The sequence below is a fragment of the Thamnophis elegans genome, chromosome 13 (genome assembly GCF_009769535.1).
Source record: "Thamnophis elegans isolate rThaEle1 chromosome 13, rThaEle1.pri, whole genome shotgun sequence".
Lineage (NCBI taxonomy): Eukaryota > Metazoa > Chordata > Lepidosauria > Squamata > Colubridae > Thamnophis > Thamnophis elegans.
The window spans coordinates 6,873,171-6,888,322 of NC_045553.1; the positions used below are offsets into that span (position 1 = coordinate 6,873,171).

Here is a 15,152-nt window from a genome sequence, read left to right on the forward strand (position 1 = left end):
GACCCCAAATTGCTCTGAGATCATTAATCTTGATATGTACCTCTTTGCTTATTTTACTGACAAAGCGTTTCCCCGTTCAAGCCAGGCAAAAAATAATAATAAAGCACAGCTTTGATTTCCCATCTCCCTGTAAACAGCATAAGCTTCATCCAGTGGCCCATTGTTGCAGGAAAGATTTCCAATTCCACGTTTGCATTCATGGAGAAGATCCAAACCTGATTTTTTTTTCCTAGACAGTGGATAAACAGGAGCCAAAATCACTCCGGAATAACCAAAAAAGTTGCCGCTAGCTGATTCAATAATGATATTCTTATCATTGTTTCCTTCTGTATCCTGAGTTGGTTTTTTTGTTAAAAAAATGTCCGAGGGGCAGCTGTGGGTGTTTGACCCACATCCCAGAAAGCCTGGGGTGGTGGTAGTGGTGGTGGTAACTGGCCAATTTTAATTATGGCAAAAGATTTCTTCCACATGGCTAGTTCAGAAAAAGAGAATTTGCCAACAGCATCCTTGGGGTCATTTTCTCAGCTAGGAAATGAGGTTGCTTCCTTGCTTGGCATCCCAAAGAGTTTTGTCTTGTCTTGGTGTGTGCAACACGATGCAAAGCGAGAAACGGATCAGTCACAGCAGCGCCTCCTTTGGGCCGGTGTCATAAAGTCCTGTAGGTGAGGAATTCCTTCATCTTCTTGGGGATGCTCAGCGCCTGGACTTGGTAGCTGGTGAAGCAGCCACGGAGAACTTTCCGGCACAAGTGCTTTAGAGAAGACAGAGCTTGAGGTGCTGTCCAAAATTGGGCGTGGCCATCTCTGGTCCTGCAACAGGAAGAACAGAACTGAGTTCATTCATTAAAAAGATGCGGAGACTCGAGGAAGAGTGCAGAGAAGAGCAACCAAGAAGATTAGGGGACTGGAGGCTGAAACATGAAGAACGGTTGCAGGAACTGGATATGTATCATGAAAAGAAGGACTAGGGGAGACATGATATCAGTCTTCCAATATCTCAGGGGTTGCCCCAAAGAAGAAGGAGTCAAGCTATTCTCCAAAGCACCTGAGGGCAGGAAAAGAAGCAATGGGTGGAAACTAATCAAGGAGAGAAGCAGGAGGAATTTCCTGACAGTTTGAACAATTAATCAGTGGAACAACTTGCCTCCAGAAGTTGTGAATGCTCCAACACTGGAAGTTTTAAAGAAGATGTTGGATAACTGTTTGTCTGAAGTGGTGTAGGTAGATGGTTCATAGACCTCTCAGCACACTCTATACACTTAAAATCTCCCCCCCCCCCTTGCAACGAAGTCCACATGGTTCTCGCCCAGAACTTACCCCGTTGCGATGATCCCACCGTGTGGAAAATAAGTGCAGCAGAGACCGTTCTTCACAGGAGCAAAAGCAACAGGATTCTCAAGCTCTAATGCCCAAATCCGGAGGAGCCTAAAGGAGATAAAAGTGTTCTGACTGAGGCTGCCCGAGAGCATGAAGCAAACTCCTTGTCCAGACAAAAAAAACCTTTTATTAATTGACACTGAATTCTCATTCACTTTCAGCGAAGTTTTTCAAGGGAGGATTTATAGTCACAGGCCTTATCTGACTTGGAGAGCTGCCAGGACAATATCTGCAAAACTTGGCAAGGAGTCTCGGAGAATCATGTACTAATGAAGCGAATTAATGGTCTCCTGCAAACTCCACTCCCCTATTGCTCCTCTTTTATTTCCTCTGGGAGGGGCCATTCATTGTCCCCCTATGGCCTTACTCCCAAGTCAACCGCTGTTCTTTAGTTGTTCCCTTCATCTGGCAACTCTGCGCATGTGCACACTGGGAACAGGCTCCAGCTGTTCTTCTGCCTCACTGATGTCAGACTCTGAAGGCAGCTGATAACTGTCATACAGCTCTGGCCCCCTCTCTACCTCCGACACAGAGCCCTCGTCCGAGCCTTCCCCAGACTCCAGGACTGGCCCATGTTCCTCACCAGCCTCCTCATTGTCCGAATCTGCTGCTAGCTCCACTGTGGGGCCAAAGCAAAAATAGCTTTCTTGCATTCCAAAGTTGAGCCCAAGAACCAAACTAAATAAAACCAGCCGTCTTAAGCTTCCATAGGTTTTGGAACTCTGACTCCCATCTCACCTAGCCAGTGCGACCTGATGGGACCTGTAGGCCCAATCATCTGGAGAACATCAGAGGAGTGGTGTCAAGCTGCCCCCGCCCACTCAGTCGGCCACGCCCAGTGAGTGGCATCAAGATGACCATGTCCACCCAAATGGCCACACCCACCTAGTCAGCCATGTCTACCCGGCCCCCTGAGGTCAACCACAGCCCTGATGTGACTCTCAATGAAATTGAGTTTGACACCCCTGAGGTTAAGACACAATATCTGGGATAGGATCCGTAGCAACGTAAGCATTTCCGTTCCACTCTGGAGTCTCTCACCTGTCGTCTGCCACTGTGGCAAGGAAGAGGCCTTCGGGTGAGAAGCACACCGACCTCAAGGAGCTGGTGTAGAAGTTCACACCTTGGTCCACTGCAGGTTGCAAGGGGACATGCCTGGGAAGAAGGAAAAACAGGTTGGAATCTTCTTACTAGCCAACCTGGGGGAGAGGGGGGGACTACCAGCTGCTGATGAAAAACACCTGTAAATACACCCAGTTCAATCCCTTGGTAAAGCTATCTAAACCAGCAGTCACCAACTGGTGGTCCGTGAGAAAATTGGATGGTAAGGCCGGGTTATCAACTACAATGCAATACAATAGCAGAGTTGGACCAACCCCCTGCCTAGGCAGGAAACCCTACACCACTTCAGACAAATGGATATCTAACATCTTAAAGACTTCCAGTGTTGGGGCATTCACAACTTCTGGAGGCAATTCTGTTCCACTGATTAATTGTTCTCGCTGTCAGGAAATTTCTCCTCAGTTCTAAGTTGCTTCTCTCCTTGATTAGTTTCCACCCATTGCTTCTTGTTCTGCCCTCAGGTCCCTTGGAGAATAGTTTGACTCCCTCTTCTTTGTAGCAGCCCCTGAGATATTGGAAGACTGCTATCATGTTATCCCTAGTCTTTCTTTTCATTTAACTAGACATACCCAGTTCCTGCAAACGTTCTACATATGTTTTAGCCTCCAATCCCCCTAATCATCTTTGTTGTTGCTCTTCTCTGCACTCTTTCTACAGTCTCAGCATCTTTTTTACATCGTGGCGACCAAAACTGGATGCAGTCTTCCAAGTGTGGCCTTACCAAGGCCTTATAAAGTGGTATTAACACTTGATGTGATCTTGATTCTATCCCTCTGTTGATGCAGCCTAGAACTGTGTTGGCTTTTTTGGCAGCTGCTGCACATGGCTGGCTCATATTTAAATGGTTGTCCACTAGGACTCCAAGATCCTTCTCACAGTTACTACTATTGAGCAAGGTTCCACCTATACTGTACCTGCGCATTTCGTTTTTCTTGCCTAAATGTAGAACCTTACGCTTTTCACCAGTGAATTTCATTTTATTAGATAGTGCCGAACTGCTAACACTAAAGTCTTACACTAAAGTAGAATTAATTCATCTGGGCCTGCTTGCCATCTAGCCCACCTCACAAGGGCATCATCTCTCCGCCCACCTTCCTTACCAAAGGGATCTTAGTTTCTCCCCCGTGCAGGGATCCCAGAGGATCACGCAGGTGTCGTAGGAGGCAGTGGCAAGCAGAGCAGAATCCGGAGAAAAGTCACAAGACGCCACGCAGCCTTGGTGGCCTTCGAGTTTCTGCAGCAGGCAATAGGAGCTCATGCTCCAGAGCAGAGCCTGGCAGGGTGAGAAACGACAGCAATAAATAGCAATAGCTAGCAATAGCACTTTAGGCCACCGGGGTGGGTGGGGGGGTGGTATTGAAAGGTGATCGCGTCACGTGACATATCGCAACATGGGGTTTTTTTGCCTTTGTGGAGCGGGGTGGGCGTGGCCTGTGAGTGACGCATCTGGCCTGCAGGTCACCCCTTTGACAGGCCTGACTTATATACCGCTTTACAGTGCTTTGTTACAGCCCTCTCTAAGTGGTTTAGAGTCAGCCTATTGTCCCCAACAAAGGAAGAACAATAGCAGGGAGGGAGGAAGAAGGAAGGGAGGGAGGAAGGAAGGAAGGAAGGAAGGAAGGAGAAAAGGAAGAGCAATAGTAATAGCACTTATATACCACTTCACAGTGCTTTACGTCCCTCTCTAAACTGTTTACAGTCAGCCATCTGGGCCCTCATTTTATCAACCTTGGAAGGATGGAAGACTGAGTCAACCTTGAGCCAGACAGAATCAAACAGCTAGCAGTGGGCAGAATTAGCCTGCAATACTGCATTCTAACAGGAAGGAAGGAAGGAAAGAAGGCAGGCAGGCAGGCAGGCAGGAAGGAAGGAAGGAAGGAAGGAAGGAAGGAAGAACACTTAGACTTATATATTGCTTCACAGTGCTTTACAGCCCTCTCTAAGCCATTTACAGAGTCAGCCTCTTGCCCCCAATAATTTGGGTCCTCATTTTACCCACCTCAGAAGGACGGAAAGCTGAGTCAACCTTGAGCCTGGTGGGATTCGAACTGCCAAATTGCTGGTGGTCAGCAGAAGCAGCCTTCAGTGCTGCATTTCAACCACTTGGCGACAAATCTAAAGGCAGATTGCCACCAAAGATCTATATACCAACCTCATTTCTCACTATCAACAACGTGACCCTTTCCGTGTAGAATTAACTCACTGATTTCTCTCCGGCCACGGAGCAGAGCATCTGACCGTCGGGAGAAATGGAGCAACCGTAAACCCACTGCAAATGTCCAGAAAGCACTTTCAATTGCTTCCCTAGAAAAAAAAATAGAAAAGGGGGAGGGGGAAAGTGAGGATTAGAGACCCAGATAGGAAGTCTGAATGCTACAAGTCCCTCTGCTAAGGATGTCCAACAAGCAGGGCCTCCGATGTTTCAGGGTAAAATACAAAGGAAAATTGCATTGAAAAAGGAGAGATTCAACCTGGAAATAAGGAGGAATTTTCTAACAGTGGGAACAATCAACCCATGGAACAGAAGTTGCCTTCGGAAGTTGTGGGAGCTTCACCACTGGAGGCTTTCAAGAAGAGACTGGACTGCCCTCTGTCAGAAAGGGCGCAGGGTCTCCTGCTTGGGTGGGTGGGGGTTGGACTAGATGACCTACAAGGACCCTTCCGACTCTGTCAATCTGTATCATCATTCTTACCATTTTGACCGAGGTCCCAGACACGAAGCGTTTTGTCCCGGGATGCGGAGACAAGAATGGAACAAGGGTTGCCGGGTGCAAAGCTCAAATCCCTCACCACATCTTGGTGCCCCACAAGGTGAAAAAGCAAGTTTCCTGCCGAGAAAGAGGCAACAAGCAAAAGGAAAATGACACGGTTTGTCGAGGATTATCGGCAGCTTAATTGCCGAAATTCTTGTTAACATTATGTCTTTGTGTTTCAACCAATCTCTTAAAACAAACATACCTGGGCCGTATTGAGGCAGGGTGTGAAAGAAGCTTCACACCAGAGGTGGGTTGTTGTGGGTACCTCCCGGTGCGGCCGTACGGCTAGTGGCTGGGAGCAGCTGAGAGCGTACCAGTACGGTGGCTCGTTTGGCCCACCCACCCGCCCGCCCGCACTCTATAGCTGTTTTTATGGCAAATGGACCGAGTCCAAAGACCGAGGGGCTATTGATGCTCCCTCCCAAAGATTGGCTACTTACTCCATCTCTCAGGCTGGGGGGTGAAATTATACGCCTCTCAGACAGGGTTCACAATTTGGGAGTCCTCTTGGACCCACAGCTGATTTTAGAACACCATTTGTCGGCTGTGACCAGGGGGACCTTTGCCCAGGTCCGCCTGGTGCACCAATTGCGACCCTACCTGGACTGGGAGGCCCTCCGAATAGTCACTCACACCCTCGTGACCTCAAGACTGGACTACTGTAACGCGCTCTACATGGGGCTGCCCTTGAAGAGTATTTGGAGACTTCAGCTTGTCCAGAATGCAGCGATTGTGGGTGCGCCTCGGTATACCCACGTCACACCTATCCTCCGCGAGCTGCACTGGCTGTCCATTGGTCTCCAGACGCGCTTCAAGGTGCTAGTCGTTACTTTTAAAGCCCTACATGGTATCGGACCTGGGTACTTGAGAGACTGCCTCCTGCCAATTACCTCCCTTCGGCCAATCAGATCCCACAGATTAGGCCTCCTCCAAATTCCATCTGCCAGCCAATGTCGACTGGCAACTCCCCGGGGGAGGGCCTTTTCTGTGGCTGCTCCGGCCCTCTGGAACGATCTTCCCATGGAGATCCTGACCCTTACCACCCTTCCGGCTTTCCGCAAAGCAATTAAGACCTGGCTGTTCCGGCAGGCCTGGGGCTGCTGAATCTTTCAGCCCCATTTGAAGGGTATGACTGTTGTTGCTTTTAAAATGTGTATGTCTTCTTATTTTTTAATTTTTATTTTGTACCCCCCTCCCTTTTGATTGTTAGCCGCCCTGAGTCTCTCGGGAATAGGGCGGCATACAAACTCAATCAATCAATCAATCAATCAAATGGTAAAGTGCGCAAGCGCGCAGAGTGTGCGATGCCGGCGCAAGCCCCAACAAGCAGCTGGTTGTCGCAGGGGTGCTGGATTGTGCATCTGTGCGCAGCGCATGTCCAGCGTGTGCACGAACAGACCGCGATCACCACGTTTCACACACACATGCCTGTATCTGTAAGCAAATTTGTCAGAGTGTGCACAGTGTGACCACTGTTTTGAGACAAACCAGGAGCAAAATACAGGACACAGAGGTTTTGTCTTTCAAACAGTGGTTTATCTACAAGGCGTATACAGTAATATACGCCTTGTAGATAAACCACAGAAGTGACTTACAGAAGTGAGTACACCCCCCTCACATTTTGTAAATATTTAGGTATATCTTGCCTGCAGTTTAGACATTAATGACTGTATGTTGCATTATTCTGAGGGGACAGCACATTTACACTGTTATACAAGCTGTATACTCACTACTTTACATTGTAGCCAGTGGTGGGTTTCAAAAATTGTTCGAACCTACTCTGTGGGTGTGGCCTCCTTTGTGGGAGTGGCTTGCCGCCCATGTGACCGGATGGGAGTGGCTTGCCGCCCATGTGACCGGATATGAAGATGCCGACGACACTTGTCAGAACCACCTTAAATTACCTCACACACAGCACTGGCCTGCATAAGAATAGGATGTAAACTTGTTTTTTAAAAGGCATCTTTGGTTTGCGTTAAAACAACTTCAACAGACGCAATGTTCTGATTGCACCACAAACGCAGTAGTCATCCTTAACTTTCACAGAGGCACTGGGTTTTATAAATGTGAGCATGAGAGTGTAGAATAATCATATCCAAGGACCAGTGGTGGGTTTCAAAAAAATTTGGAACCTCTTCTGTAGGTGTGGCCTGCTTTCCGGGTCCACTGGTGGAACCTCTTCTAACGGTAGATTTGACGAACCGGTTTTACCGAATAGGTGCGAAGTGGTAGGAACCCACCTCTGATTGTAGCCAAGTGTCATTTCTTCCATGTTGTCATGAAAAGATCCACTTAAATATTTACAAAATGTGAGGGGGTGTACTCACTTCTGCATATATACATACACGTACTAGGCAAAACCAGGCAATCAATCAATCTTCAACTATAACATGGAAGCGTACTCGGAGAGAGAGAGAGAGAGAGACATGGCCTCCCTTATATAGATAGTTTCTTAAAGTGGCAGTAACCCTGCTGACACATTCTCATTGCATCAGTTTACAGCCGTACAGCAGCTGATCAGCTATCATTACCTTAACAAAATTGCCCTCTGTTTCAGGAAATGAAGGCAACTTACCTGTTTCTACTTCCCAGACTTTAATCTGCCCGTCATGTAATCCTGTGGCCAGGATCAAGCAAGGAGAGGTTTCCTTCCAGGGGAGATACTTATGTGATTGGGGCGGCAGCCACGAACTAAACGCCAGACCCCAGACAATCTGTCCACATTCCAAGCTCTTCTCCTTGGTCCCACCGTAACCCTTGGCCTTGGTTTTTGCACACTGGTTCTTGGGCTCCAAAGCTTTGACGTGGCTGTGGTTGGAGCAGAAGGAAGAAGGTCAAAAGAGATCTTCGAGTTAGAAAAGATCCTTGAAGTTGCTTCCTTCTTTCCCTTTCGAGCAACATCCCAGATTCCTAATTATTAAGAAACTGGAAACTTCGGGTGTCTTGAGGAGGAGAACCGGTGCAAAACTTGGGGAAAGTATTTTCTCTCAATCTTTCGCCTGCAAACAGGAGCCTCTATGCCAGGGATGTCAAGCTCAAGGCCCGGGGGCCACATCCAGCCCACAGGGTGCTTAGGTCTGGCCCGTGGGGCCACCCTAGAAACAGCAAAGGGTGGCATGGTGCTTCTGCCAGCAAAAAGGGGGCTCGGTAGCCACTGTGTCCCTTCAACTATAGATATAATTCAGTCCTTTTCATTTCAGCGGACCAGGAGTTCTGGAATTACGCTGGAACACATGGACACACACACACACACACACACTCCGAGGGTTGTTAGGGTTATCTTACCGCCTCCTGCCATTTACCTCCCAAAGACCGATAAGATCACACAGATTGGGCCTCCTCCGGGTACCATCGGCCGGTCAATGTCGGCTGGCGACCCCCCTGGGAAGGGCCTTCTCTGTTGCTGCCCCAGCCCTATGGAACGATCTCCCCGTTGAGTCTGGACCCTCATTACTCTTCCGGCCTTCCGTAAAGCCACTAAGACCTAGCTGTTCCGGCAGGCCTGGGGCTGTTGATTAGCATCATTTTAAGTGTATGTATGTTGTGGAATTTTAAATAATTGTATTTCTATTTTAATTTTTATATATTCCCTTGTTTGTGTGTAAGCCGCCCAGAGTCCCTAGGGAGTGGGCGGCATACAAATGTCAATAAACTTCCAAACTTACCCCCCACAGTATTTGTTTCCAGACAGTGTCATCTGTGTACCAAGTTTGGTTGAAATTGCTCAAGGCTTTCCAGAGTTATGCTGGAACGCACACAAACGCAGCCATTTTTATTTAGATAGATAGATAAAGGCGAGATGTAGACAAATAGACAAAGCAAACAAACTCTTCCTAAAAGCCAGGCTTTTTCCCTTCTAGTTTTCTAACGTGCAAACTTAATTTGAGGATTTTATGCCTGCTGTTTCTTCCCTTGGTCTCCTTTCAAGTCTGAAGAGTGACAGGATAGCAGCCTTCCAATGTCTCAGGGGCTGCCACAAAGAAGAGGGAGTCAAGCTATTCCCCAAAGCACCTGAAGGCAGGACAAGAAGCAACGGGTGGAAACTAACCAAGGAGAGAAGCAACATGTGAAGAATGATTGCAGGGTTTGGGTTTGGCCATTCTAGAGAAAAGGAGGGCTGGGTGGGACATGATAGAAAGGTTCCAATATCTGAGGGGCTGCCACAAAGAGGCAACTTATTTTCCAAAGCACCTTGAAGGCAGGAAAAGAAGAAACTAATCAAGGAAAGAAGCAATCTAGAACTAAGGAAAATTTTCCTTAGAAAAATAAAGTAGTGGAACAACTTGCCTTCAGAAGCTGTGGGTGCTCCAACACTGGAAGTTTTAAAAAAGAGATTGGACAACCACTTGTCTGAAGTGGTATAGGTTCTCCTGCTGGAGCAGGGGGTTGGACTAGAAGACCTCCAAGGTCCCATCCAGCTATTCTATCCTATTCTATCTCCCTATCCCTATGCCATTATTCTATTCTATTCTATTCCATTCCCTTCTGTATTCTCTATGTTCCATTCCATTCCTGCCTGAGCAAGGGGATGGACTAGAAGACCTCCAAAGTCCCTTCCAGCTATTCTATCCCTATCCCATTATTCTATTCTATTCCATTTCCATTTATATTCCTATTCTATTCAAAACAATCTGGAAAAAAGGACAATTCCATTTCCATTTATATTTATATTCCTATTCTATTCTATTATTCCCTATTCTATTCTATTCTATTCTATTCTACTCTATTCTCTGTAGTCTATTCCATTCCTGCCTGAGCAAGGGGTTGGACTAGTAGACCTCCAAAGTCCCTTCCAGCTATTCTATCCCTATCCCATTATTCTATTCTATTCTATTCCATTTCCATTTATATTTATATTTCTATTCTATTCAAAACAATCTGGAAAAAAGGACAATTCCATTTCCATTTATATTTATATTCCTATTCTATTCTATTATTCCCTATTCTATTCTATTCTATTCTCTATATTCTATTCCATTCCTGCCTGAGCAAGGGGTTGGACTAGTAGACCTCCAAGGTCCCTTCCAGCTATTCTATCCCTATCCCATTATTCTATTCCATTTCTATTCTATTCTACTCTATTCTTCCCTACTCTACTCTACTCTACTCTACTCTACTCTACTCTACTCTACTCTACTCTACTCTCTATATTCTAATCCATTCCTGCCTGAGCAAGGGGTTGGACTAGTAGACCTCTAAGACTCTTCCAACTCTGCCATTCTCTCTGATTCTGACTATCAGGAGTCCAGAGGACCTGGCAGTCCCAAAACTGCCTTGGGAAGGGGCTGCAGCACCGCCCCGTTGTGGATACTCACTGCTCAGTCCTCTGCAAAGGCCACGGGAGCAGCCTGACCACACAGTGGCCCTGTGACCAGGCAAACCAAGTCCCATCGGCGGAGAAGGCCACACTCCAGGTCTCGCAGCTGGATTTCCAGTCATGCTGTTGGGGTTGTCCCGGCTTGAGCTCGGCCACGAGGAGGGGCTCTCCTGGGGAGAGGGTAGCTGTTGCATTACAGAGCAGACCCCTCCCACATAGATGCAGTCCATACCACGAAAACCAGAAAATACAGGGATACCTCGGAAACCCACATACGACCACCACGGAGCCACAAACTTATGTTGCTAAGGGAGACATTTACTAACTGAGCTTTGTCCCACTTTACAACTTTGCTTGCCAGGGTTGTTAAGCGAATCCCTGCCGTTCTTAAATTAGTAACCCGGTTGTTAAGCGAATCTGGCTTCCCCTTGAATTTTGCTTGTTAGGAGGTCATTAAAAAAGGGATCACATTACTCCAGGACGCAACCGTCATAAATGTGAGTCGGGGGTCAAGCGTCGGAAGGTAAATCTCATGACCATGGGGATGCTGCAATGGTCGTAAGTGTGAGAAAGGGTCATAAGTCACTTTCCCCCCCCATGCCAGGGGAAGACAAACCCGTTGTGGTAGCTAAGGCATGGAGTTAGGAACTTTGGGGCCCTGAGTTCCAGTCCTGTCTTAGGCATGAAGCCAGCTGGGTGTCCTTAGGCCTGTTCCCTGTCTCTCAGCCCTAGGAAAGAGGCAATGGCAAAACCCACTTCTGAAAATCCTTGCCAAGAAAATTACAGGGGGATTCGTCCAGGCACTCAATAGGAGTCAAGAAAGGGAAAGGGGGAAGGAAAGGGAAAGGGGAGGAGGAAAGAAAGGAAAGGAAAGGGAGGAGAGGCAAGGGATGGGATGGGAAAGGAAAGTGGAAAGGAAAGAAGGGGAAGGGAAAGAAAGGAGGATGGGGTAGAGTGGAGGGGAGGGGAGAGAAGGAGGGTGGGAAAGGGAGGGGAGGGAAAAGGGAAGGAAAAGGAAAGGAAGGGAAAAGGAAGGGAAAGGAAAGGGGAAAGGAGGGGAAGGGAGGGGAGGGGAGGGAAGGTAGGAGAGGCAAGGGATGGGATGGGAAAGGAAAGAATGGGAAGGGAAAGAAAGGAAAAGAAAAGAGGATGGGGAAGGGAGGGGAGGGGGAAAGGGAAAGGAAAGGAAAAAGGAAGGGAAAGGAAAAAGGAAGGGAAAGCGGAAAGCAAAGGGAAAGGGGAGGAGGAAGAAAGGAAAGGGAGGAGAGGCAAGGGATGGGATGGGAAAGGAAAGGGGAAGGGAAAGAAAGGAAAAGAAAGGAGGATGGGGAAGGAGGGGAGGGGAGAGAAGGAGGATGGGGAAGGGAGGGGAGGGGGAAAGGGAAAGGAAAGGAAAGGAAAAAGGGAAAGGAAAGGGGAAAGGAGGGGAAGGGAGTGGAGGAGAGGGAAGGGAAGGAGGATGGGGAAGGGAAGGAAAAAGGAAGGGAAAGGAAAGAGAAAAGGAGAGGGGAAAGGGGAAAGGAGGGAGAGGGGAAGAGGAAGGGAAGGGAGGAAAAGAAAAGGGAGGGTGGGAAAGAAAGGGAGAGGGAACAGGGAGGGGAGAGGAAAGGAAAATGAAGGGTGGGAAAGGGAAGGGGAAGAAAGGGTTAAGAACTGCTGAGTGGCTTAAAAGCACCAGGCTCCCCAACTGGGAGACCCTGAGTTCGAGTCCCACCTGCGGCACAAATTCAGCCAGGGGTCTTCTGGGCCAGTCAGCTCCAGAAGCAGGGCAAGGACAAAGGAACCCCTGCAAATCTTGCACAGGTTTGTCCAGGCAGTTTCACACCCACAGGGAGACGCACAGAGAGGGGAGGGGCGGGATCTTGGGGACCCTAAGCGGGGAAGATCCCAGGGCCTCCTTCAAGGTCCAATGCAGGAGGAGAGCCCTGTTGGTTCCCTCCCCTTCCCGGTGTCCGAGACCCCCATGTCCGATTCAAGCAGGTGATGGGAGGCAGCAGGCGCATCGGGGAGTTTGTTTCTGCCTTGGGAAACGCCCGGGTCGCCCTTCTCGCCCAGCCTGGCTCGCTTTCCCCGGAGGCACAAGGCGAAGGGTGCAGGGCGGGGTGGGGGGGGGGGAAACCGGCGCGCCCACCACTCACCTTCCGCCGCCGCCTCTCCCCCCGGGGGCAGCCGCGGCCCGCAACCGTCGCCCGTGGCCGCCGCTTCCATCCGGGGCCGCTTCCTCTCGCCGAGCCCGTCCCTACCCGGGAGGAGTCAGATGACGGCGGGCTCGCGGAGGATGGGAAGCAGGCGAGCCCGATCCGGCGCGCAGCCCAGGGACGGGGAGGAGGAGAGGAGGAGGAGGCGCGCTCCGCCCCTGCGCCACTTTTTGCGCCCTGGGCGCACGGCGGATGGCGAAGGGGAGCTGGTGGAGGGGCTGCAAGTGATTTAGTCGGGAGAAAGTTGCCTGGCCCGAACTCCTTTCCCTCGGCTGCTTTTCCCATCTGGCGCTTGCTGGACCTCAACTCCCATCCTCCACAGCCTGATGGGCTTTCGTGGAAGGAATAGTTTGATCCCTCCAGCTGCTTTCCCCATCTGGCGCTTGCTTGACCACAGCTCCCATCCTCCACAGCCTGATGGGCTTTCGTGGAAGGAATAGTCTGATCCGTCCAGCTGCTTTCCCCATCTGGCGCTTGCTTGACCACAGCTCCCATCCTCCACGGCCTGATGGGCTTTCGTGGAAGGAATAGTCTGATCCGTCCAGCTGCTTTCCCCATCTGGCGCTTGCTGGACCTCAACTCCCATCCTCCACGGCCTGGTGGGCTTTCGTGGAACGAATAGTCTGATCCCTCCAACTGCTTTCCCCATCTGGTGCTTGCTTGACCGCAGCTCCCATCCTCCACAGCCTGATGGGCTTTCTGGGTGGAGGAGTCTTGTCCATCCAGCTGGGGGAAGGCTGGAGTGTGCTCCTTGGTGCATTCTAAGCTATGCTTTGCTTGCACTTTGGTTCAGTTTACCCAGCCGAGTCCCTTATGCGAGACCTGCCCAGTTTGCCTTCATGATATGACTCATGGGGTAATAAAACCTCTATACAGGGAGTCCTCAGTTTACAACAGTTCATTTAGTGACCGTTCCAAGTTACAACAACACTGAGGTTTAACAATGGTGATTGCGTGTTTTGCTGATTGTCGGAGCTACTGGCCCGCCCAAAACGGCTGAATCCCACCCCTACTTGTGGCCATTTTTCACACTTACGACGGTTGTAGCACCCCCATGGTCATGTGATTTACATTCAGACGGTTGACAACTGACTCACATTTACGACAGTCGCAGTGTCCCGGGGGTGGGTGGGGTGGGGAGGGTCACGTGATCCTCCTTTGCTGACAAGCAAAGTCAATGGGGGAAGCCGATTCGCTTAACAACCAGGTGACTCACTTAACAACCACAGTGGTTCACTTAACAAAGGTGATGAGAAAAGTAGTCAAAAGGGGCAGAAGAACTCCCTTCCCAAATTTCTCCCTGAGCAACGTAGTGTGGTCGTAAGTTGAGGACGCCCTGAATATCGTTTGTGTACTTGGTTCTCAGTTTTATCTAATTTTGTTAATTTTCGTGTTAGCATTTTCTTGTATTGTAAAGCAGGAAAGGCCTTAATAACAACTGCAGTGATTCCCTTAACAACTGCGGCGAGGAAGGTCGTAAAATGAGGGCAAAATTCACTGAAGAAATGTCCCTCTTAGCAAAAGAAATCTTGACTTCGGTTGTGGTTGTAAATCGAGGACTAGCCATACAGAAAACACTGCCCTATGTAACAGGGCAGGCATTTAGCCGATAAACACACATTTAGCTTAAAGACCCACAAAACAAGTACAGCTCCAGCTTTTAAAAGGTGTGGACTGAATTTCAAAACCTCACATAATTCAGCTAGTCACACCCGCATACCAAACACACATAACAATCACACACCCTGCAGGCAGTAACCTTTGTATCCAAAAGCCACACTTTTATTCTGTGAACCAAAAACTGTGTCCAGATTTACAAGGTGGTAGTAAGGATTTTGACCTCGGATTGCAAGGAAATAATTAATTCGGGAGTGTAAGAGGTCAAAACTGTCTTTGCAAACACACAGGAAAACACATGAATGCTCCAACACTGGCAGCTTTTAAGAAGAGATTGGACAACCATTTGTCTGAAATGGCCTAGGGTCTCCTGCCTGAGCAGGGGGTTGGACTAGAAGACCTCGGAGGTCCCTTCTGACTCTGTTGTTCTGTTATGTCACCTGGAAAAGTGTGCCTGCATGTCCATAAACATACCCAGGCGTGTACATTATTCTAGCATCTGACATCCAAGATAATGGATTCTAACCTCAACAGGTACCAGTCGTCCTCAATTCATTTCCGGTTCTTGTCACAAGAATGGCGCGATGGCCTAGAGGTGCCGCTGTCGCCTCGCAGTCAAGAGGCTGTGTGAGTTCGATCCTAGGTAGATCCCAGGTAGAACAGATATATTCTCACTGGGCACAGTGAGAATGTATCTGCTGAACAAAACTCGGCTCTGGCGACAGGAAAGGCATCTGGCCATTCAAACGCTCTGCTGGCTCCATTC

General features: G+C 49.0%; 1 protein-coding gene across 1 annotated transcript; it reads right to left on the minus strand.

Annotated features, from left to right (window-relative positions):
• Positions 1-50: 50 nt before the first annotated feature.
• WSB2 (WD repeat and SOCS box containing 2) lies at positions 51-12,861 on the minus strand. The gene is made up of 9 exons (XM_032229605.1): positions 12,710-12,861; positions 10,570-10,741; positions 7,830-8,062; positions 5,192-5,326; positions 4,702-4,802; positions 3,599-3,771; positions 2,418-2,531; positions 1,317-1,424; positions 51-809 (listed from the first exon to the last, which is right to left on the minus strand). Exons 1-9 carry the CDS (start codon positions 12,777-12,779, stop codon positions 647-649), a joined length of 1,269 nt encoding a protein of 422 aa, XP_032085496.1. The 5' UTR covers positions 12,780-12,861; the 3' UTR covers positions 51-646.
• Positions 12,862-15,152: the final 2,291 nt, after the last annotated feature.

Coding starts and splice junctions, on each gene's coding strand:
- WSB2 (XM_032229605.1), bottom strand. CDS start 12,779: ATGGAAGCGGCGGCCACGGGCGACGGTTGCGGGCCGCGGCTGCCCCCG. Junction 10,742..12,709: donor GGGAGAGGCGGCGGCGGAAG/GTGAGTGGTGGG, acceptor CCCTCTCCCCAG/GAGAGCCCCTCCTCGTGGCC. Junction 8,063..10,569: donor CCTTTGCAGAGGACTGAGCA/GTGAGTATCCAC, acceptor CTCCAACCACAG/CCACGTCAAAGCTTTGGAGC.